The sequence below is a fragment of the Zingiber officinale genome, unplaced genomic scaffold, assembly GCF_018446385.1.
Source record: "Zingiber officinale cultivar Zhangliang unplaced genomic scaffold, Zo_v1.1 ctg74, whole genome shotgun sequence".
Taxonomy (NCBI): Eukaryota; Viridiplantae; Streptophyta; class Magnoliopsida; order Zingiberales; family Zingiberaceae; genus Zingiber; species Zingiber officinale.
This window is the reverse complement of record NW_024589970.1, coordinates 81,838-107,108: the sequence shown is the minus strand read 5'-3', so window position 1 is coordinate 107,108 and position 25,271 is coordinate 81,838. Positions and strand designations below refer to the sequence as shown.

At 37.3% G+C, this 25,271-nt stretch overlaps 2 protein-coding genes across 2 annotated transcripts; one reads left to right on the top strand and one right to left on the bottom strand.

Moving 5' to 3' along the window:
* Positions 1 to 10: 10 nt before the first annotated feature.
* LOC122037746 (heterogeneous nuclear ribonucleoprotein Q-like) lies at positions 11 to 6,985 on the bottom strand. The gene is made up of 8 exons (XM_042597192.1): positions 6,856 to 6,985; positions 5,094 to 5,127; positions 4,942 to 5,015; positions 4,078 to 4,143; positions 3,877 to 3,948; positions 2,258 to 2,330; positions 282 to 319; positions 11 to 205 (listed from the first exon to the last, which is right to left on the bottom strand). The coding sequence occupies exons 1-8, from the start codon at positions 6,859 to 6,861 to the stop codon at positions 77 to 79; spliced, it is 492 nt and encodes a 163-aa protein (XP_042453126.1). The 5' UTR covers positions 6,862 to 6,985; the 3' UTR covers positions 11 to 76.
* Positions 6,986 to 8,142: 1,157 nt separating this feature from the next.
* LOC122037743 (expansin-A11-like) lies at positions 8,143 to 9,148 on the top strand. Its single transcript, XM_042597188.1, has one exon. It carries the CDS (start codon positions 8,170 to 8,172, stop codon positions 8,944 to 8,946), a length of 777 nt encoding a protein of 258 aa, XP_042453122.1. The 5' UTR covers positions 8,143 to 8,169; the 3' UTR covers positions 8,947 to 9,148.
* The last annotated feature ends 16,123 nt before the right edge of the window (positions 9,149 to 25,271 follow it).

Sequence of the window (25,271 nt, the reverse complement as noted above, 5' to 3'; positions counted from 1 at the left end):
GGACTGTTAAGACTTAAGAGTACGATTTAAATTAGCACAAAATGCATGTAAACTTAGAAACTTCATATTGTATTATTCAACATCTTACAGCATGAGAAGAGAAATGCACAAAAGCAAATCCGCGATTCAGTCTCCTTTTCCCTGCCATAGAATCTCCAGCAATTGGGGGCATTGGGAGGTTCACTGAGATAACATCTTTAAATGCCTAGTTCAGATAAGCAAAGTGGTTAAAGCAACAACCAGTGAGTGCAGCAAAAAAAAACTTGGCATGGCCATTGTACCTGGTGAACAAGTTTTTCAAATTCTTCCAAGCTCCAGTCTGAAGTGAACAAGAGAAAAAAATAAATAAATTCAGCTGCAAATTGCAGGACCAATGATGCATCTTAGCAACAAAGATCTAATCTAATAGGTAGAGAAAAGAATTCCATAGCTTAGCATAAAACAGGTTCCCATATCAGCTTCCAAGTTTGGACATCTAATTTCAGTGGTATGGCATGATAACACTAGAAATTACATAAAAGATAGAACCTGATAACACACTAAAAAAATAATTAGGAGAACACTGACCTATCAGTCACATCTCATAATTCTCCTTTAAAAAGGAAGAGAGCCTTAACCATAGTTATAAAAAAGGACCATACCAGCTGTTGATTTGGTCACTTTCACTCATCGATTGGATAAACAAAAGAAACAGCAACTACTAGAGAAAATTGGTTCAACAGCTGTTTTATTTTTTATTTTTTATTTTTAAAGGGGCAAGACCAAGCAGTTGTTCAAAAACAGTGGCAATTTTTTTTATGAAGTCTAAAATGTCAATTACACCTCAATAAAAATGATGGCATAAAGGGTATACTGGAAATTTGATAAAACTAATTAATTAGACTTTTTTGCATTTTGGTGGAACAACACTATAAATATCATCCTGTATTTCATCTCTTAATCTCTCATGCCCCTATCCTCCATGCTGCTTGACACTATCAGCCTCTAGAGGCCAATTCATGTGTCAAATCAAGTTGTCATTACATATATGTATAATTTATGAATAAAATCAATGATTCACAGATTAACCTATTGACTAGGGATGGCAATGGGGCGGGGCGGGGGCGGGTTTGCCATTCCCATCCCCGCCCCGTTCTTATTTTTTCGGGTTCGGGGATTCCCCGAACCCGAACCCACGGGTTCGGGGATTCCCCATCCCCGCCCCATGTCATTAGTCGAAACTTGTGTGTTAGAGGTCCAAAGTAATTTTGTCCTAGTTAACAATATATACTCCATCTGACCTTCACTATGGCCTCCTTCAAGAGGGATATTGTATAACTATAGTTCTTTTTCATGAACACACAAGTTTGAAGAAAGTATGTTGACAAGAATTGGCAAAATTACATCATTGCATCTCCCATCATCACAAGTATTCGGGGCGGGTTCGGGGATGGGGATAGTATTCCCATACCCGCCCCAAACCCGCCCCATCCCCGAAAAATCAGGGATCCCCATCCCCATTTCGGATTTTTCCCGCGGGGCTCCAAACCCGTGGGGAAAATTGCCATCCCTACTATTGACCTATGTCAGTCTAACCAACAGACTGGATCAGGTTAATATTTGAGTTGGCATGCAGCTCGAACAACTGATTCAACCTGCAAACCAGAACTCATAAGGTTCACTATTTACAACTATGGCCTTAAGATAACATTAAATCATGTGGTAAGTCAAGTCACAAAGAATGTACTATGTTCATTATATCCAGCAAAGCACAATGCCATGCCAGAAAGAAATACTAGCACAAAAGAAATTTGGAGGGGCACAAAAACAAGGAAGAAAAAAGAAATCAGAAGGCAGTGATCTCCTTCATTTGCATTCAGTCAGAGATACAAGCATTGAGAGAACTATAAATGGTAACAGATGATCCTTACCAATCTGATTGATTGCTCAAAACAAGCTCAATAAACTAATAAGTGGATAAATTTTGGATGTTTATGACTTGAACCATTTGTTCACACCTTGTTTTTCCCATTTCAAAGAAAAAGAAAACTAGAGAAAAGAATGAAAATGTCATCACAAAGTGTGGGCAACACCATGTCTTATTTGTTCCCTCCAATGTAGAAAACAGGATAGTATCAACAGAGGGTGATTCTTCATTATATATTCTCAAAGATGCATGAACATTAATAATTTAACATTTAAGGCATCAGAGTCACATGTTACCATAGATGCTTGATGTAATTGGAAATATATGTCAAAACATCAAGATGTATTGTACCTTTACGGAGATTCCCAAAGAACAGTGAATCTTGATCTGAAGAAAAATCAACACCCATACTCTTCCCATGGAGCTGAAACAGGAAAAGAAAAAAAATGATATTGTAAAAGAACCAACAGCTACATCAATCTAATAGCAGATGTTCAAAGAAGTTATACCAAAATTGTTGAACCAATGCTGCCAAATATATATATAGAGAGAGAGAGACACTATAGCTATCAGCCTCACTTGAAATGCAAGCTTGCCAGGAAGCAAGAATAACCAGTTACTATGAGGATAGTGATTATTTCCATCAAATAAATGAAAATGTGATGTATACATTCAAGAAATCAAGGGAAGGCAGCTAGTGGTTAACAAAGAAAATGAATAGGATAAGAACCTATTATTGCATGCTGAATTACAATGGATCATCAACTAGCATATGATGTTCTGCTTTCAAATCTTGTTGATTGGTCATGTACTAACACTCTACATTTGGCGGTCATGTTCTTCCAAGTTGCATCAGTGCACAAGGAAGCACTTATACCAAACATAATTTGTTGTCACTGCATGAAAATGACATTGAACAACTCTAATGTCCAGCATCCAGACATTAAGAGCCTTTTTCAGTAAGGAAGAGCCTAGGACTATGGCCCCACGTGTAAGCAGTGAAAAGAAGGTATTGCACATCCAAATATGGGGACAAAACATGTTGAATTGTGAACTGGATGGTCAAAAATATGAGGTATAGATGCACTAACATGCGGTCTAGGCGAGCTATTATGCGAGTTGCATATATAGTTAAGTCCTTAGGTGAGCATGAATAAAGCTAAATATAATCAAACAAAAGGTGGTTTAATTAAACAGGCTTGTAGCCCTTAATATAATAAAAATTATGAAGAAGGGTGTGGAATAAATATGATGAGAAGTACAATGCCATATTTGGTTAGATAACTCTTATAGAGGATCAATATTTAAGAAGCTTGTGTACAAAAAATTTATTGTTTGATGAGATAAGTGCTTGTTATTGTAAGTGTTAAACATTTTCTAATCATTACTACTACTATTATTATACTTTTTTTATTATAAGTTATGTAGTAAATATAAAAAAAATTGTCATATATCAATCGCTAGGTTGATTAATTTGATAGGTAATGTGATAGATGGAGAATTCTAGTTAACATATATTAGCTCGATTGAATTATTTGAAATATTATGTGTTGGAACTAAAATTTTATATTGGAGTATGTATAAATATTCTATTGCACATATTGTCATGTACTATTAATACAAATAGTTTGAAATATTTTTAAATATAGACGCCTTGTGTGTGCACATGTGCACTATATATTTGCTTGACTGCACATATCTTGCATAGGCTTTTTGAAATCTTGCCTAAGGGGGATAAGATTGACCATAATATGATGTATTAACTGTATGCACAAAAAGCTAGATCGAGGTGAATATTTAGAAAAAACAGATTGAGGATAAGTTCTTGAGCAAAACAAGAGTAACTGCAAAATGGCCTACAGGTTGCAATGTAATAAAGAAATATAAGGACAAGCCGGATTCTATCAGGATCATTAGATAGCATAAAGAAGTGCATCATGCATATAAACCATATACATGCTAAAATTTACCACAAAACCATCCTTCTCCCTAATGGCTCTGGAAGCTGATTCCTTTTGACCAAATCGAACAAAACAAAAACCCTGAGTAGGAAAACATGTTTATCAATAGAATGCTATCCAAGAAGCAAAATTTTGAATTGATTCAGTCTTTGTGAAAGAAAGCTTCCCCAATGCAAATATAAAAGAAAATCATTCAAAAGAAGTCATGACCTTTGAGTTACCATCTTGATCCTTCATCATCCTTAACTCAATTATCATTCCATAAGGGGAAAAGAGCTGCATCAGAAACCAGAAACCAGTAATGCCACTATAAGATGTATAGACAAGATCTCTTCAAGGAGAGAATTAATTTTCAATAATGCATTTAAAAGAGATACTAACAACCATCAAATCAGAAAAAAGGTAAGATTTCATTGGGTGTAAATTTTTATGAAATACTTGAAAGTAAATCAAAAGCACATGAAGATGAACATAAAATATTAATTAGACCATACTTTTTCTAATACAGTTTGATTATGCTCACTAAAGAAGATAGTTGTGAGTAAAATTTCACTTTATAAAACATATTAAAAGAGCACAATACAAAGTATTAAATAGAGTAACTTAGCTAGAACCTCAAAGATCTTTCTAGTTCCTCTTAAAACTGCTAACCAAATTCACCATGGAAACAAAGAAAAGCCCGCAAAGTCACATGAAGTAGCAGAACAATAAAGAAAAAAAAATTATACTCGTAATGATAAGATAACCAATGGTTGCTTTCTGAGAACAGGTAAAACCCAACCATTTTTTACTTAAACCTTTTAAATAACTATAAAAAATATGTTTAACATCTAGCAACCATCTCCTGCACTGAAAGAACTAGACATAAAGAAAGTCTATGATGCAAGAGCTTATTTGGCTGAGGTTCACTCCCAGAGTTGGTAAAGTTCTACTTCATTACAGGAATGATTATTGTTACTTGATTAGATGTTCTACATTTTTGGTGTACATGATCTGTCATCCATATTGAGCATGCAAGTCATATTTGTTCAAAAATATAAAAAATAACAGCTAATATTGCAAAGACTAGTTTACCTCATGTATATCGCTTTCTGTTACAGAACGAGACAAGCCACCAATAAAGATCTCTGACCCTTTAACATGGTGTTCTATGGGGCAAAAATGGCAACAACATCCAAGAGTTTGACATGGAAGAAAAAAAAATGGCGTTGAAAAACTAAGAATACCTTGTGTCAAAAATTCACCAGATATGGCCTTCCCCTGTGCAAACAAATCAATGGATAAGTATAGTTATCTTATTATTTTGAACATCAGAAATTCTAATCATCATGACACCCAACTGAAGTCTTACACTCCAAACCAATAAGTAGTTCATGTTTAAACAAGCTATTTTAAGAAACACGGAACAAAGAATTAACTAAGTAGAAAAACAAATTTTTATTCTATTTCAGGATGACCAACGATCCTTCATATAGATGCTACAGCATAATAACGTCATTTAGTCCACCAAAAGGAAGGTCACAAGTGAAGATAACTATAGAACTCAGTTTTTGCCCCGGGACAATGGTACAATGGTTAGGCCTTTCAACGGATAACCAAGGGATCTAAGGTTCGAATTTCAATTGTTGCGCACTGCAGGGTATTTTTCTTCTAGTGAGAAGCGGGCCTAAGAACGTTGGTCATCTGGATGGACTTTCATGAGCACTTCCTTATTTACCTTAGTGATTGGTGGAAAACTTCTGTGGGGCTAGGCCGGTCACCCAGAATTAGTTGGTTTAAAGAGTTGGATACCTGTGCCAACTAAAAACAAATGAAGGAAACTGACAAGGATCATGCCCCAGGCCCATGGAAGGGCTAGAATCTAATTTGTCCATCAGCGATAAAATGACTCAGTTGTCCTCAAATTTCAAAGTAACTCCTTATCAGGACTTCAATAAGGAAATGCATCAGCGCTCCATCTCGCATTCAGTGTAATGGGAGAGCTTAGTAGCCAATGTTCATTCTATCAGCACCTGGGTCGGCCACATGACAGACATAGTATGAAGTCCCACTCCGGGAGGGACATGGGCCTTATAAGTAGTTGGGATTTAATGTCCACAGCAGCTCTATCAGTCAGCTTCCTCCATTTTTTCCTAGGTGGATTTGAGATTGAACACCTGCACAGGAGGAAACACAAGGGCTTTGACACTCCATAAGATTCAGTTATCTATCTATCTACAAGGTATTATCTATGAGCAACCATTAGACTTGCTCAAGGAGACACACCACCACAGTGCTCCAACCAGGTAGGCATAGTATCATCACACTCTTGCCTGCGGAAAGACACTGCCTTTGCACTCCCATTAAGTGAGACCCACCCATAGGGTCCGTATGAGTGCCAACAATAGCAAGCAGACAGGTAGGCCCTTCCACAGCTCTCTCCATTCTTGGAGTCATACTAACTTGAGCATCAGAGTGTGCCTTAGCAGGGCCTATCTTATCCCCTCTCTACCTTTTGCTAGTTACAAACCAACCAGCGAGACTATTGCAGAGAAACTAACACAATCTGGTTTTCCTTCAGTATCTCGGAGGAATCCGCACCACATGAGCACTGGCCTTGAACAATAACAAAACTCACATGCCACAAAATTACCATGCTTTGTGAATCAGCTGAATTGAAATTTCCCAACATCCACACCAATCTCACTTCTGCATTCTTCGCTTATGGCACAAGTATATAAGTAAACTACAGCACTGTATTATACTTAATTACACCTTGCCTTAGAGGCTTTAGAAAGGGGGCGTTCCTTCATAAAATATATATTGTATATAGATTTTTCATCAAAACTGCAACTCGATCGACCAGATTCAATACTTGGAGCTTCAACCGTCCAAAAAAAGGAGGGAAAAAAAGTATATCTAATACGCAATCGACAGATCAATCTGGAACCAAACAGGAATGCTAAACAACAAAAGAATCGCGAAATTTTGATTCTAGAAATCGATTACCTTCATCTTCCTTGGAGACTACCGGAGCAAGGAACCCTAGACAGTGGCAGGATAACGCCACCAGGCAGGCGATTAAAAATTACGTGTGCAAAGAAGTTGGCTTCAATTGCGATATTGCCACTGAATCAATTATTAGACCGTAAATTTATTTTGACCGCCCACTTTTTTTTTCTTATTCGAAATAATCCATATCGGTTGAATAATACGAAACTATTTTTTTTTTTACCAAGCAAAAAAAAGAAAGAAAAATTATGAAATCATTCGAGAATTCAAATTAATTGTGAATTTTAAAGACCAAGAAAAACAATTGAGAGAACTGCCTAGTGCCTACTCTCTGTTGCGATCCAGCACAATATCTATCAAGTGCTAGCCTCCCTCTGCTGTGCCGCTAACGGCGGAGCAACGAATTGACCAAAAGCTACGTATCCATGTGGCCTTGATCGTGAGGTTTAAACTGAATATTCCCGGTAGGGATATTTAAAATAACTCCTTTTTCAAGTTAATTCTAATCTACAATTCAACTTACATGTTTCATACAACACCTCTTCATCTAAATTCCAAAGGGTAAGCGAAAAAGAAAATAATAATTGGAAATGCCGGCACCCTTTTAATGGTGGAGCGACGGATGTTTTTTTCATTTTGAAGAATTAATAGATAAATTTTTTTTAATAGAAGATTGACTTAAAAATATTAGAATGATGGACATCTGTTAAGATTATTTTTTGATTTATCCTAATGATCAATGAAAAATTTTCATGAATGAATTAGTCATCCCGGTCCAAAATTAATCGTCGTAAATTACATACATATGCTAACTAAAAAAATAGAAGTGTTACTCCGAGGCTATGATGTAATGATTAGATCTCCAAGTACGAATCTCAAAAATCTAAAAAACAAAAGTCAACTAAGGTAAATTATAAGAGATTTTTCCTCCAGTAAATAATAGGACTAAGAAAGTGTGCATCTGATATCTCAATTTATCTTAATATCTGATAAAATAATTTCATGGAATCCGATTGGTGTAATATAATCAATTAGAAAAACCGGATATTTGATGTACTTTCGTATTTATTTAGTGGAGAATCAGGCAGGAAGGCAGCCAAACTAGAGGATTAGTATATTGTATACTTGCATGGTCGGTGTTTTGTAATTATTAATACAATTAAATATAGTTATTGATCACAAAAGCAGGTGGGTAATTAAGTTGGTTGCGTTTTTAATGTTTTTGCAACGTCCTAATAATTAATTATTGATTTACTCGCTTCCGTTGAAGTGTTATAAATGCAAGCGCTTGGCGAGCGGAGCAGACCGGAGATGGCAATGGCGACCCCGATGCATGCGTTCGCTCTGGCTGCAGTGATCTCGGTGGTGGCTCTCGCGGCCTCGACCGCGGCGGCGAGTGGCGGATGGGACGTCGCAGACGCCACGTTCTACGGCGACATGTCCGGCAAGGCCACCATGGGCGGCGACTGCGGCTACGGCGACCTGTTCACGCAGGGGTACGGCCTGGCCAACACCGCCGTCTCCGGCGTGCTCTTCAACAACTACGAGACCTGCGGCGCGTGCTACGAGGTGCGGTGCTTCAACGACACACGGGGGTGCCGGCAGGGGAGCAGCATCCATGTGACCGTCACCAGCCTCTGCCCGCCGGACCCGAAGCTCCCCGGCGGCGGGCTCTGCCAGCCGCCCCGGAAGCACTTCGACATGTCGGAGGCGATGTACACGAGAATCGCGACGACGCCGTACGCGGGGAGCATCCCGATCCAGTTCCGGCGGGTGCCGTGCGCGAAGGCCGGCGGGATCAAGTTCCAGATCAAGGGGAACCCGTGGTGGATCCTGGTTCTCGTCTACAACGTCGGCGGTTCCGGCGACGTGGCGTCTGTGTCCGTGCGGGGGTCGTCCGGCAGCGGTGCGTGGAGGCCGATGGAGAGGGAGTGGGGGCAGAACTGGCAGATCACGAAGACGCCGGAGCTGATGGGACAGGCTCTGTCCTTCCAGGTGACCACCGGCGACGGCAAAGTAGTAGTGTCGGACAACGTCGCGCCGGCGCACTGGCAGTTCGGCCAAATCTTTGAAGGCGGACAATTTTAAACTAATTAATTAAGGGAATTAAACAACCTCTTAATTACTATAATTAAATATGGCAGTTATCATGCCACTACTAGCAGTTTAAACTGTTTACAGTGCAAATGTATCCTTAGACAAGACACTTGTGTTGTCTAAGAGAGAATTGAAATGTTGACAGTTATATTGATATATAAAAGTACGTGAGATCATGAATCATTAATATTTATTGATCGAGTGACCACGCCACGCATGTTACTACTGATCAGGCCTACTCACTGGTGAAAGCTCTGGCTCTCCAACCCAAAGTCCAATTCTTGAGCTGGATCATACTGCATGAAACAGACATGCAAACCTATTGCATGTGATTTCATAAGAGGGCAAACATGTATTCTACTCTGTCGAGACTTCTTCTCAATGCAGCAAATTTCTTCTCCCACTCCTCGATCAACGGCAATTCAGCTTAATTAATTTACTCGAATGGCTCAGCGTTACGTTGTTGTTTAGTTAAATGATTAAAGTGCAATGTTTCACCAAATTCAGGAGGAGAAGAAGGTGGTGATGAGACGGAGAAACTTTAGAGATTGAGGAAGAGGCTAGTTGGAGAGCACATGGGAAGAGCGGCGCCATGGAAGTCAACAACAACGGCAGCATCAAAGCGGTTGAAAGAAGACAGAAAATCAAAGCGGGGGAGGCCCCAACGCATGTGGCGCCTGCCTTTTCTCCAGGCCCTGACAATACTGTCGGTTGAGGATGAACAATACTGAATTATTATCGAAGAAAAATAATACTTCTTTTAATGAAAAAAAGGGGATCATGTTGATCGCATGATGAGGTCTTTAACTTCCTGTAAAATACTTTTTTAATGTTTTTTTTTTTCAGATTTTAGATGAAGAACTGATAAAATAAATATTATAAAAGGAACGGAAAAAACACGGGGCACTGACCATGTGACCATTGTCTCTTCATCACGCCTTTAATTGAGGGGAGAAAATCCTAATGGATTGTTTTTTTTCTCTTGAGGACAAAATCGCTAATCAAAGTTTGAGTGGTTTTTTCCATTTGCGTGCCGCTTTAGCTAAAGGGTCAAAAATCTAGCAAGTTTTTTAGGAGAAAATAAATAAAACAAAGTCTATGATACATTAATTACTTTAAAACCTACTGGATAGGTTTATTAATTATAAAGATAAACCATAAACTTGTTAAAAGTTATAGAGTAAATAATGGAATTAAAATTTAATAAAAAAAAACAAAGCTTATTGTGAAGATATATATTCATCCGGTCCATTCATCCTGTCGGAAAGTCGATGAGATGGAAAGCTGAAGATATGGATACCCCGTTGACTGCTCGTAGACTTCACTCTGCCCTGTAAAACAGATGACGTCAGTGTCGAGTCAGGGAAGGAGTCTCCCGCGTTGGTCCTCCGACGCTCAAGTCAGTCATCGACGATGATGTAGAAGACGGAGCAACAAGAATGAAGACTGTAGCGCAAATAGTATATCTTGTGTACTTCCGCCGATGCTTGGACCTCATTTTATATAGAACTCCTGTAGCGCGTGCGCACACTTTCTCAGACGAACACGCTTCTCGAAGTTTCCCCTTAAAATGTTTGTCAGTAAAGTGTCCCTGATACAATACCTTAACAAGCCGAGCATATCTTTCATGTGATAGTGGAAGCTTCCGTCGTACTATCTTCCTATCGACCATGCCTGGTATCAACAATACTAACTCACAAAATGATGTCGAGAGATAACACAGTGGGTATGTTGCTGGGCTGAGCAGGTTAGCCGCTCGGCCGGAACTTCGCTGAGCATGTGCCGAGTCCTGTTGCCTGGCTGAGTAGGGTAGCTGATCTGCCAATATTCTGCATATCGTCTCCTCCTCCTCCTATCGTCCAACAACACTTCATTAAGCGTCAGTCGTTTGACATCTTCCCGAGTCAAAGGTGGGGTCGGACCGGAGCCTTTGCCTCCCGGTCGAGGGCCTAATCGCTCGATCGACCAATACAATTATCCTCCGTTTGGACATATGATACTTGAACATTGACCGCCTTGACTCTGACCTTCATCGTGACAACCGACCCTTGCCGAATGGACTCCTCCTTATCGCCACGTTATATATATATATATATATATACTTCAATCTTTTTGTTACAATTTTTTGAAAAAAAAATGTAGATAAATATTTTGTAAGGAACATATATATGTTATAAAAATTCTTATCTCACTCAAAATTTGACATTAGATTTCTAGGATTGGAGGATCATATAGTAGTAGATGGCATGCCCACTAGGGGTGCCATTTACAAATCTTTGGCATCTCAATCTCGACCTAGCGAACTAGATAGTGTCTGAGCTACTAGCTGTGCACGCACGAGGCATCCGATCCCTTCGATCCAAGCAACCTCTAGGCTTAGGCACTACAATTCCATGCCAAAAGCTACATTAGGCTCGACCGCTCGAGTGCGTCTAAGGAAACACAAATCATCCGTGGCCTTAATGATTCAACCAACCTGAAACCATCAGGCTAGTCGAAGAAACCAAAACAAGCACATGAGAATAAGCAAAAATCATACTCCCTTTGGCTTTGTGACTAGATTGCCTACGAGGTCATTTTGCATGATATATGTTCAAGACTATTCTAACCACATCTCCAATGGATAAAATCTAGATCTCAGGCTTAATTAAAAGGGTGGCTAGAAGTTTGGATCGAGCCTATTCCACTGCACTCGTTCAGTTAAGGTTGCATGGCAGAAGAATTCACCTCGAAGCGCCATCGACAACTATTAATATTGCTCCATCTTTCAAAATTTGTAAGCAGGCCATTAATTAAGGTCTTCCGAATGAACATTTTGATTGCCTCTGATCCAGGGGCTGCTCGAAACTCTTCTTCACAGCTTCTCTGGTCTCTTCTCCAGCCTACTCGCTTCGACCATGAGCCACTTGTAGGCAGATTGTCATGTAAAACTCATTTCTTGACAAGTTCTAGATCAGCACAGCCACCCCATCTTCCATTCTCAATGGTCTTCTTTCTGCTAGTTGATGAGGTGTTTGAATCTGGGCAATCCCAACAACCCCTTTCATCGATGAAATATATCACTACAAAAGCCTACGAGTTCCCATGAGGAGTAGCAACTACTTGTTGAATCAACGTACGGGACATTTATGAGCCTCTAATATATCTCTAAGGTCCAATGCCTTAGTTTAATACATATGATTTGCGATCCAGGAAACAATAATAATAGCTAAATGATGATATGTGTTATTGGGTCTAATCCGTTGGATTTAATTTCTCATACTTGCGGGCTTGCATGTTATTTAACAACATGTAGATATGCCGTTGTGGATAAACCCAATAAAATGATCTAATTGGTATCTTGATTACAGATTTACGTGTTATTCGATGTGGATTACGTTGAGGTGGTAAGGTTATAAATATAGTTTTATATTAAAAATACATGGGAAAAATCATGGGTTTATAAGAGAAAAAATATTTCCATTAGGATGAGGTCTTTTGGGTAAAGCCCAAGAGCAAAACTATAAAGGTTTAAGTCCAAAGTGGACAATATTATACCATTGTGGAGATATCTAAATTCTTTTCGATCCTACAATTGGTATCAGAGCCCAGACTGCCAGAAGGTTTAATCGCTGACTGTGCATAAGAGTTATGGTCTGATTGAGCTATGTGGGTACAATATTGACCTTAAACAAAGAAAGTGGGGGCTCCTATATTCGGATCAAGAGAACCAGACACCAAGCAGGAAGTCCTAGTTGTGGCTAGGTAAGAAAATCCTAGTAGGTTGGGTGGACCGAGGGATAGGAAGACCTGGTAGTCGAGGATCGGACATGGGAAGCCTGTGGTCCTTTGTTTGGGGGGGGATTGTTGGGGTTGCAAGGTTACAAACATAATCCCACATTGAAAACACATGGGAAATATCATGGGTTTATAAGAGAAAAGATAAAAAATATCTCCATTGGGATGAGGCCTTTTGGGTAGAGCCCAAGAGTAAAATCATAAGGACTTAGTCCCAAAGTGGACAATATCATACCATTGTGAAGATATCTAAATTCTTTTCGATCCTACAGGTTATATGTATGAAACTCATTAACTTGTTAATAATGATGAGTTGTTAACAGATTTCTGGTCTCAGATGTGTAAGAGGTTTGATCTCTCAATTAAGGAGTAGTGATGTAATTAAACTAGTCAAGTCGCTCGCGAGCTATTCAGATCTCAGTTTGAAAAAAAGTATTCAATTAAATGTGTCGAGCTTAACAGTATTTGGTTCATGAGCTTGTGTGTGTGTGAGAGAGAGAGAGAAGCTAGAACTCGAGCTTGGTTAACGATCTAAAAATGATATGCTAATGAGCAGAGCTCCAACTAAACTCGTAGCTTTTAAATGAGCTATTTTCAAACCGAATTTCAGTCATTCTCGAACTATTTAATTTCATTATGATCCGAGCTTGAGCTTAAGATTGAATCAAACTCGAGCCGAACTCGAGTTTAAGAAAAAATCAACCAAGCCGACTCGAACCTCTTACTGATTAGCTCGACTCGATTTAATTACACCCCTAAGGAAAAGTGGAATCCCATCCCATCCCATCCCATCCCATCCGAGAGAGACTCAAGAAACCTTTGACATAAATCTAGTGGAAGATTTTGTTTGCTACATCTTCATCATCTACAATATCCAAAACTGAGATCAAGACTATGGCAATCTCATTGAATTCAGATTTGGTTTATGAATTTCTGCATTTACTAGTTTTAATATATTCTTTTTTATGAATCTTCAACAATATCACAATCCTTTGGGTACAATCATCTTGTTTAATTTGGTCATATGAAATAGAATGATTCCTAAAGTTTCCATCAAGTGGTGTTAGAGCCATAGGTTTTATCGTAGTTGTCGAGTTCATAGCATTTGTTTTTCAACGAGTTTGGTTAATATGCAAAGGTTTTGAATTAGGTTTAGCAAAATTGAAGTATATTAGTCAAAATTAAGCATTGAAAACATAGGATCTTCAATTCTTCGTGATCCTAAATCATTCTAATCGTGTGTGTGTAAAATCATCAAGTGTTTAATTTGGTCATATAAACTAGAATGATTCCTAAAGTTTTCCGTCAAAATCCTCCATGAAAAGTCAGAAATTCTACATACTTGGACCCATTCAAGAAGAAAAAGGGCTGCTCCCTCGATAAAATTAGGATAAAGTCGAGCCATTCCTGCATGAAGGCACCATTTATCAGACAAAAACCTCACTGTGCTTTCGTTGTATTGTGATCCTAGAAACGGTGCAGACTTAGACCACCTATTAATAGCAGTTGGAACCTACTCCCATTTGATGAGTTTCAGTTTCCTAGACCTGTTAGTTCCTTCCCATACAAATCCTCTGCATAATCTTTCCATCATTGCATAAACCATCTTAGGTGGTTTCAGGGACGAATCCAGGAATTCGAGGGGGGGGCTTGAAATTAATATAATAAATTATATATTATTATAAAAAATAGATGCATAACACAAAAAAAAAGTCATTACATTATTTTATTCAACAAAGTTGTACTCTACGAGATTTTGAAACATAAAATTCATCTATAATAGAATTTACATCTATATCCTTATCTAAATCTCGTTCAATATAAAGTGTCAAACAATCTTCAAGAAATTCATCCTCCATTTTATTGCGAAGTGCTGTCTTCACATTCTTCATTGCTGAAAAGGGTCGCTCAATAGTGACAGTAGAAACAGGTAACGTCAAAACTAGATGAATCAATCTAGTCAACATAACATAAACCTTTGACCATCCACTCTCAGTCAATTGCTGACATAACTCAACAAGTGTAGAAGCCTTCAAATTTTGTATCACATCAAGTTTATAATGTACCAATTCATACTTCAAAGCAATAATGTCTTGATTTGTGAAATCTTCAGGATAAAACTTCATTGCAAGCTTGCAAATATCATTAGTATTAATTGATTCAAACGAATTTTTAGGATCTAAAGCGGTACTAAGAGAAAAAAGTTCCACTGATGACTCATTAAATCGAGTATTTAACTCCATCAAGATGAAATCTATTGCTGCATTAAAAATATCAAAGTAGTAATGATGTTCAACTATAGTTTGCTGACAGGAACGACCAATCTTATATAGACAATCAAGGTCAGACACATCAATTTCATTTCTTGTACAAAAAACTTTCACTTCATGAAGAAATTCTTCCCACCTGCATTCTCTAAGTTCTTGGAGGATAGTTTTGGTAGTAGAGACAAATGTAACAACAGACAAAATATCTTAAGATTTTCTTTGAAGAATTTGACAAAGAGTATCTGTTGTTCTCATAATTTTATGCATTAAATGCAAAATGAACACAAATTAAAAGCTTGCCATGTTTCTATAAATCCCCCGAACTTCAGCCTTAACTCTTCCATTTGGAGAATGGTCACTAAGAACTTCAAAAACTTTGCAAGTTGCAGCATACATACCTATCAAGTTTTTTACTGAGTCATAGTGAGAACTCCAACGAGTAGCTCCCGCTCGCTGCAAATTACCAATCTGATTAGCCCCACTTCCAGAATCACGTTCTCCAATTACCAACATATGCTCGATTTCAATTCTCTGTGTAGTATGTAACTCAGCAATGCGTTTAGTAGAAGAAGTAACAATATTTACTATATTATCCAAATAAGAAAAAAATTTCCAAATAACATTGACATCCTTGGCTGCAGAAAGTAATGTGAGTTGTAATCGATGGGCAAAACAATGGACATAGTATGCATAGGGACAATCTTTGAGAAATAATGCCTGAAGTCCATTCTATGCGCCACGCATATTGCTAGCACCATCATATCTTTGGCCTATGATTTTCTTAACTTGTAGGTCATGATGAACAAGAACATTTGATATTTCTTTTTTTAGGTTCAATGAGGTAGTATCGCTAACACTTTTGATGGCAAAAAATCTTTCTGTCAAAACCCCATAATTATTCACAAACCTCAAGATAATGGTCATTTGCTCTCATTTAGATATATCTCGTGCTTCATCAACAAGAATACAGAAACATTTATCACTAACTTCTTCACGAACCATCTTTCGTACTCTATTAGCCATAATATGTAAAATCTCTTTCTGAATTTCTGGAGCGATATATTGAGCATTTTTTGGAGCATTCTCAAGTACAACTTCATCAATTTCTGTACTCATTTTTGCAAAAGCCTTTACTAATTCAAGAAAATTCCCACGATTAGATGAAGATAGAGATTCAGCATTACCTCTAAAGGCACACCCTTGAAGTGCTAGCCAACGAACAGTGACAACTGTGGTCCGCAAACGCAAATGATTTTTTCCTTTTTCCTCTTTAGATTGGACATGCATGACATTATCAATATGTTGCGAGGGTCTCATCAAATTTTTAGCCTTTCTCTCGCACATAGTATGAGGCGAAGAAGCTGCAGAACTAATATGGGCAAGAAATGCACATATTTTTCCTTGATTTTCCCTTTTCCAATTGTCAAATCCTTCATTGACCAATGCTAAGATATTAGACGAATTAACATCATTCAGGAAAAGAAAACAATAAAAGGAATATGCCTTATTTGTTGAAGGCGAATACTCTAACCAATGAAATTTCTAGAACCAATTTTTTTGAAATCGACGATTTTGACTTCCAAATTTTGTAGCTGGATACTCCAACATATCTGGTTGATAAGGCCCCATCTTTAGATATGAACGTCTTATTTCATCTTGTTCATTAATATGATATTCACATATCTATTTTTTTTCTTGGATCTCGTTCAATACAACTAGAGGATAACTGATGATCGTTGCTAGAAGAGGAAATTGAAGGAATTTGAACACTAATAATTGGAAGACTTTCACTAGATTGATGTTGCATTTTAGGGACAGTGGGAATTGAAGTGTTTTCATTAGTTTGATGATCTCTTTTCTTAAAATACGAGGCTATCGTCTTTCCTTTCTTTGCAACAAATTGATGTTCTATTTTAAAATAGTTCAAGTTATATCCCTAAATAAATAATGAAATAACAATTGAATAAGTAAACAAGTAAAAGTAACAATAGATATGCTACAGACTCGGAATAAAATAGAAAAAATCAAAATCAAATGATTAACTACAAAAAACCAAGACGATAGTAGCGGTCACAACGACAACTGTTGTTAATTAGTTTTTGGTTTTCTATTTCGCCCTTATTTCCGTCCATCTTCTCACAGTATTCCCAACACATATCTTTTTCTCGAACCACTGAGGTAGCCAATTATCATAAGCAATCACTATTTGATTTTTAAGTAGTGAAGAATAATTGAAAATTCACTCATTATCTGGACAAGCATTAAAGATGAGACCAAGGAAATGAAGATGCAATATCTCATGTTTTGATTGCTCAAAATGACGCTTAATAGTCGTGATAAAACTAAGAAAGTTTAACGAAACTTATTGATGCCAGTGGAACAATTTCCAATATGCTCTCCTCTTTATAAAATTAGAGAAAAATAAAAATAAACAAATATTACCAACGTCGTATTTTACAGAAAGGATAAATCATCATAGTCAATAGAGAAGATGGGAAATCAAAATTCCAAAAGCAGTAAAGCACAATAGCCATTCTTAAATCCTGAGAAGCAACTCATACGGTAGAAAATCACAACTTGACATATAATCTAATAGAAGAAATCCAGAAATAATCAAGAAGAAAACTAGGGCAACAATTGATTTAAAAATTGATTACGGTAAAAACGAAAATAGAGAAAATACTAATCTTTCTTCTGTCGATGATGGTGGACCGTGGACACCGATGCTTCCTTTTGAGTTCTGATGTCGTTGATATGGTGATACCTTGCGATTCGCCTATTCGCCGATCGCCGACTCACACGCACGAAGCCAAAACGGCAGAAAGGCAAAAAATCCCTTGATCGCCGACTCTTTAATATGCATATCCTTATAAAAATAATTTTTTGGATGGGCTATAGCCCAGTATAGCCCTAAGGGAGATCCATCTCTGGGTGGTCTATTGCTTGCATATGAAAGGCTAGTATTTGCATTCCATAGACTTGGCCAAAATAACTTTGCTTGCAAGTGATAGGATCGGAATTTGATACAGGGAATAACTATCAAATCCGTTGATTCACATACGAATACCGGAAGCGACAATCGAGTCCGTTGATTTACGCACGAATATTAGAAGCGACCTTCTAAACCCTATTGATTTCGTAGAATGTCAAGAGATAGACAGCCAAACTTGATGTTTAGAAAGAAATGGCGCAGCTGCAATTTCTTATTAATAAAAAACCCTTCAAAACACCTAAACAGAATGTTTATATAGACTCCAATCCTAAATATGTAAAAGACTAAAATACTCTTTAAAGCCTAATTCAGTAAAATAATAAAAATACTAAAATTACTCTTTCATTCCTGTATCATTTACTTTTGACTCAGGACTCAAGACTCGGAATCAGGCTCTGTCAGTGTGCAGAATTCGAAGATCTATGTTTATTATCGGGAATTGATAACCACCAAGTTTCGGGTCCAAATGCCATCGTTTAGATCCATTTCAGAGCATCCGAACATTTTTTTTTACTATTTATAGTAATTTTGTATTTTTGGTTTTTTGGTTATTTTTTGGTATTATTATCTTAAAATTAGGGCATTCTATCTATTTAAGGGTCCTGTTTTATGTTTCAAGATTGTTTTGGTTTAATACTACTCTTGGTCACCGTCTCTTTCTTGAAACGATTAGTTTTTCGTTTTCTTTGGTATTCTTCTTCGAATCAACAAGGATTAGAAGTATTGATTTTGATATTTGTGCGTGAATCAACAGAGTTAATAGTATTCTAATGCATCAGTTAGTATCAGAGCCACATTGATCCTGCAAGATCATGCCACTGAGAAGATAATAATGCGTTGACAATGTCTATGTGTATGAACTTGATATGGAATAGCAGTTTCGACAGATAATGGATGAACATGTTGAAGATCAATACCAACCTATTAACGGATAAGAATAAAAACAAATGAATGAGAGTAATTTTCTTATTCAATGGATATAATTTAATAGATAGAAATTAAAATGTGTGATTGGAAGTATTTCTCTCATTCAATGGATAAGATTTAGCAGATAGAAATTAAAATGTGTGATTGGGAGTATTTCTCTCATCCAATGGATAGCAATAAAATTTCTTTGAGGATAGAATTTAGTTTTTTTTATCAATTATGTATCTTGCATGATGATTACTATAAATACTTCAATTGCATTCATGTTTAATCATCCAACAAAAAAATAAAAGTGTAGAGTCTTCAAGTTGAAAGTTGTTCTTCATCTTCCTTTTCTTTCTCTCTCTAAAATTGTGAATGATTCTCAAAAGTGTTGCAGTGTCTTTAAACTGTGGATATAATACAAGTAATTTATTTACTTTTTTATAGTCCAATTTTTCAACTATTGGTATCAGAGAAGAACAATCAGAAATTGTTCTTGGTGGAGTTATCTTGAATCGTGAGGAGGTTTATATTGTGCAAGGTTGTTAATCAAACTTGTTTGGTATAATCAAAATCTTTCCGATAGATGAGCGACGTCCTTCAAGTAGGAGGAGTTAAGAAGCTCAACAACAAAAATTACAACACGTGGACAACATATATAAAGTCCTACCTACAAGGTCATGATCTTTGGGAGGTTGTTATTGGTAGTGAAATCATGCAATCGGCAAAAGATGCCAATGGCATCTTGTGAAAATAGAGGATCAAAGTAGGTAAACCAATGTTTGCTTTAAAAATCACAATTGAAGAAAAAATGTTGGAGCACATCCGAGATGCCAAAACACCAAAGAAAGTATGGGATACCTTTGCTACACTTTTTTAAAGAAGAATGATGCAAGATTACAACTCCTGGAGAATGAGCTACTAGTAATAGGGCAACGTGACAAAACGATTGCCCAATACTTGCACAAGGTAAAGTCGATACGTCATGAAATTTCATAATTAGATCTAACAACTCCTATTGGGGAAACCAGGATAAAGAAAATAATTATCTATGGTTTAAAACCAGAATATTGAGGATTTGTTGCTGTTATACAAGGATGGCCAACACAACCATCGCTTCTGTTTGAAAATTTACTTGCAGGCCAAGAAGCTATGACTAAGCAAATGGGAGAAGTCTCGCTAAATGATAAGGAGGAAGCGCTCAGCACTAGTAAAAGTAAGGGCAGCTTCAAGCGGCACACTGGTGATGGATCTAAAAGGATGGTGACAAAGTGAAGAGTTATCAAGGAAAAATATTCTTTGTCAACAAAAAAAATCCAAAATGGAATATTTCTTTGTCAACAAAAATATTCCAAAGCTAAGACTTGCTAAAAAGGTTTGGAATGCTCAAATGTAAACCGATTTAGACACCTGTGGAATCAAATGTCAGAATATGTGGACATGAAGGGAAAAGCTTAGAAGATACAACTATGTATCAACAATTGGTAGGTGGTCTCATCTATTTAACCTTAAGTTGACCTGATATTTCCTATGCAGTCAGTGTGATAAGTCGATACATGTAAAATCCAAAGAAGCCTCATTTGGAAGTAGCTCGATGAATACTAAGATATGTAAAGAGCACAATTATTATGGTCTTTTGTACAAAAGAAATAAAGACCGCAAGTCAATTGGCTGCTGCAATGTTGACTATGCATGAGATTGTGACACTAAAAGATCAATAACTGGTTATGTATCCAAGCTTGGTTTTGGAACGATCTTGTGGTGCAGCAAGAGACAACCAATTGTATCATTGTCAACCACTGAAGCTGAGTATCGAGCAACAGTAATGGCAGCTCAAGAGAGTACATGGTTAATACAACAAATGAATAATCTACATCAACCAGTAGATATGCAGTTCCAGTATATTGTGACAATCAATCAACAATTCATTTGGCGGAAAATATGATCTTTCATGCAAGAACTAAGTATGTTGAAGTGCAGTATCATTTTATCAGAGAAAAAGTTCTACAAGGAGAAATTGAGATGAGACAAATCAGTACAGATGATCAAGTTGCATACGCGTTCACAAAAGGCTTAAGCGCCAACAAATTCAAGATGTTCAGTTATCAAACATAGTACAAAGGATTGGTCCTGAGAGAGAGTGTTGAAGATCAATACCAATCTGTTAACATATAAGAATAAAATATATGGATGAGAGTAATTTTCTCATTCAATGGATAGTATTTAATAGATAGAAATTAAAATGTATGGTTGGAAGTATTTCTCTCATTCAATGGATAGAATTTAACAGTTAGAAATTAAAATGTGTGGTTGAGAGTATTTCTCTCATCCAATTGATAAGAATAAAATTTCTTTGTGGATAAAATTTAGTTTTATGATCAACTATGTATCTTGCATGGTGAGCACTATAAATACTCCCCCCTATATTCATGTTTAATCATCCAACAGAAAATCAAAGTGTTAGAGTCTTCAAGTTGAAAATTGTTCTTCATCTTCCTTTTCTTTTTCTCTCTAAAATTGTGAGTGATCCTCAAAAGTATTGCAGTGTCTTTGAAGTGTGATATAATACAAGTAATTTATTTACTTGTTTATAGTCCAATTTTCCAACAGAATGAGTGAGGCAGATTGAAGGGGTCGTTGAACATCTTGTTGACAGGATGGAGGAATTGCTCGAGAACCAAACTAGAAGAAATCCTACCCATCGTCATCACCGAGCAAAAAATCAAATATGGAAACAGGTGACGAGGAGGAGGCCTATGAAGAGGAGGCTTTCCATAGGTGACGCCGAGCAACTGTAGAGGATGATCGCAGGTATTGGGTGTCAAGTATGAGAACATAAATTTCAAAGTTTCATAGTAGCGCCTACAACCAGAGGAGTTCCTGGATTAGTTGCCCTCTGTAGTGGAAATCCTAGATATCAAAGTACCTAAAGACAAGTGTGTGCCCTTGGTTGCGACAAGATTGTGAGGAGAGCGACCGTATGGTGGCAACAATTGAAATCAACCCGGAATAGGATGGGTAAGGCAAAAAGTTACCAATTGGTAAAAGATGAAGAAGCTCATATGGTAAACCTTTTTGTCATACAACTTCTAGCGATTAATGAATCAAAAGTTGCAAGATCTGAAATAAGGTGTCCAGTCAGTGGATGAATATACCTCTAAATTTTTTCAACTAATTGCAAGGAATGAAATACACGAGATGGAAGATCAATTGGTGGCACGATACATCGAGAGGGGGGTTGAGATATCAGATTCAAGACATGGTTAATATATTTGATCCTATTTCTGTATCTGTTATACACTAGAGGACCTTGTAGGTAGAAAAGCATGCATGACAAAATAGTAAATTTTTTATACTAACACTATAAGCGGAGGGTCTAGTGGTGTGAGTGTTGGGTTGGTAACAAGGGTATTGGACAAATTAATAGAGGAAGTGGCAGTAGTGGTGACAGAATAAAGTGCTTTAACTGTGGAGAGATTTGAATCATTGGACATAGACAATCAGATTGTAAGAAGGCTACAACAAAGAAAATACTATTGTAGAGAATGAACATTGTGAAGATGTCATAGCAGAATTCTCTAGATACCGTCGAATATGACAAGGGGACCGCAGACGAAGTGTTGTTGGAAGGAGATGTCGGGATAACTTTGGTGGTTTAACGTTCTTGTTTGACACCGAAATCTCAATAGATGATGATCGGTTGCGAAATAATATTTTCCCATTCATGCACTGTTATGGGCAGAATATGTCGTTTTGTGATCGATGATAGGAGTTGTGAAAGTATCATATCTATTAAAGTCGTTCAAAAGTTAAATCATTCAAACATAGAATCATCTCAAGCAGTACAAATTAGCATGGCTCGAGGGGGGGGGGGGGGGGCGGTGTCAAGAAAGGTTCTTGTTTCTTTTTCTATTGGTCTAAAATATAAAGATACTGTTTGGTATAATATGGTAGCGATGGATGCTTGTCATCTATTGTTGGCAGACCTTGGCAATATTTAGTGGCTCCATTAATTACAAATTTGATGATATCATTCCTGAAGAGCTACCTACCTAATGAGTTACCTCCTTAACGAGATATTTAGCATCGTATTGATTTGGAGCCAAGGGTATCTTTATCGTACAGATCACATTATCGGATGAGCCTGCGTGAGCATGAAGAATTGCAATAACAAGTTAAAGATTTGCTAGTTAAAGGTTATATAAGGGAAAGTATGAGTCATTCTGTTGTACCTGCCCTTTTGATATCAAAGAAAGATGGATCTTGGCATATGTGTGTGGACAATAGGGTCATCAATAAATCATTGTGAGGTACCGCTTTCCCATTCCCTGTTTGGATGATTTGCTTGATCAAATTAGTGGAGCAACCGTGTTCATCAAGTTGGACTTGAAGAGTGAGTATTATCAAATTCATATTAGGCCGGGGGATGAATGAAAAATAACTTTTAAAACTAGGACGAGGTTGTATTAAGGGCTTGTGATACCTTTTAGTTTATCCAATGCCCCTAGTAGCTTTTGCGTGTGATGAATCAATTGTTGCGGCCATTTATTGATAGATTTATCGTGATGTATTTTGATGATATCTTGATATATAGTATGACTTCAGAAGAACATCTATAGCAAGTGAGAGAGGTTTTTAATGTTTTTAAGAATGCAGTTGATGCTCTTTGTTGCCTTGCATATTCTCTTGGGGAAGACTTTAGTAAATTTATACTGCAGATTGCCAAGCTGTATTAAAAGCAACATATGCGGCATAAGAACTTTGAGGAGATCAAAAGGCCTTTTAGGAGATGCGAGCCACCCATTATTGATAGTTCATCTGCACAAAAGTTCATGCAACAGTTTCCGCAAGAGATTGATCGTTATGAAGAAGGTAATGAAACAAATGGACAACCAAGAAATCATCAAATCTATTATCATTGAGAACTGCTGGAGAAGCTTCTCAGAGGAGCACTAAAGAAGATTGGGCTGAATGGATGAGACATTTTAGCATTGAACTTCTCAAAGAATCACCAAGGCCAGCACTACGAACTTGTGCAAAGCTTGCACAATTGCAGCCCTCCGTTGGAAGAGAATTGATTGCTGCTGGTTTTGGAAGCTACTGGGCTCAAATGAATGAGACTTTTAAGGAAAAAATAGTCAGGAATCTCAAGACAGCGTTCTCATCTCAGAATATTCCCCCTGAGATACTGACTACTCTGCTAAACTTGGCAGAGTTTATGGAACATGATGAGAAACCACTCCCAATTGATACTAGGTTGCTGGGTGCTCTCGCTGAGAAGTGTAGCATTTGCAAAAGCTCTTCATTACAAAGAAATGGAGTTTGAAATTGCTTGTTCCAAGAAAATGGGTGCATATCCTGTGATAGTTGTGGAATCCCTTATTCACATTAACAATCAGTTACACCAGCATGAGGCTACAGTTGGTATATTAACTTACCCACAGCAATATATGGATGTTCAACTCAAGGAATCATGGTATGAGATGTTACAAAGGTGGGATGATGCTCTTAGAGCTTACACTATCATATTTTCTCAGGCTTCTAATCCATCTCAGAACTTGGATGCTACCTTGGGTTGAATGTATTGCCGTGCTGCCTTGGCTCGTTGGGAAGAGCCTATCTTCTCACATTCTATGAAATCAACAAGGTTTAAAAGGTGGCTTCTGATATTTGTGTGTAAATCAACAGATCTAATAGTTGCTTCTAGTATTCGTGTACGAATCAACGAATTCGATAGTTATCTATTGCATCAGAATTGATGTGAAGATTATCATCCATGACTTTTTCCTCATTTGAACTTTTCAAATCACTACAATTTCCAAATATGCAAAATATGCAAGAGTTGCTCAAACAATGTAACTGTGATTTCAATTCTGTAGGGCTTTAAACAATTGCATTATTAAACATAAACTACAAAAAAAAAATGCAACCTTTTCACTTACCACATATGTTAGTTCTCCAAGTTACTTGTTTTATGTTCCTTTAACACTGCTGTTCAAATCAAACGATGCAGCAGCCTACAAATTAAAATTTTGAAACTTGGATTGGCCTCCAAGTGCCAGCATGCACGCTTACCGTTTAACAACTGCTCAGCCACTTGGAGATAAATTATGATCATCAGTGTTTCTTGATTAAATTTATAAAACTATGATGCATGCATGGACCAAAATAAGAAAGCAGAAAAGTTAGAGTTTGTCTTCATCTAAAGCCATCGTTTAATTTTTCATTTAGTTTCAGATGCTTTCTTTCAAGTCATATTTATGCAAATCTACCTCCCTTGTGACTTCTCACCTAACCATTATACAAATCCATGGCAGAATCAAGGAAAGAAAGAGTATGAAAAGTTATATTTTGTCTGCATTTGGAGATGC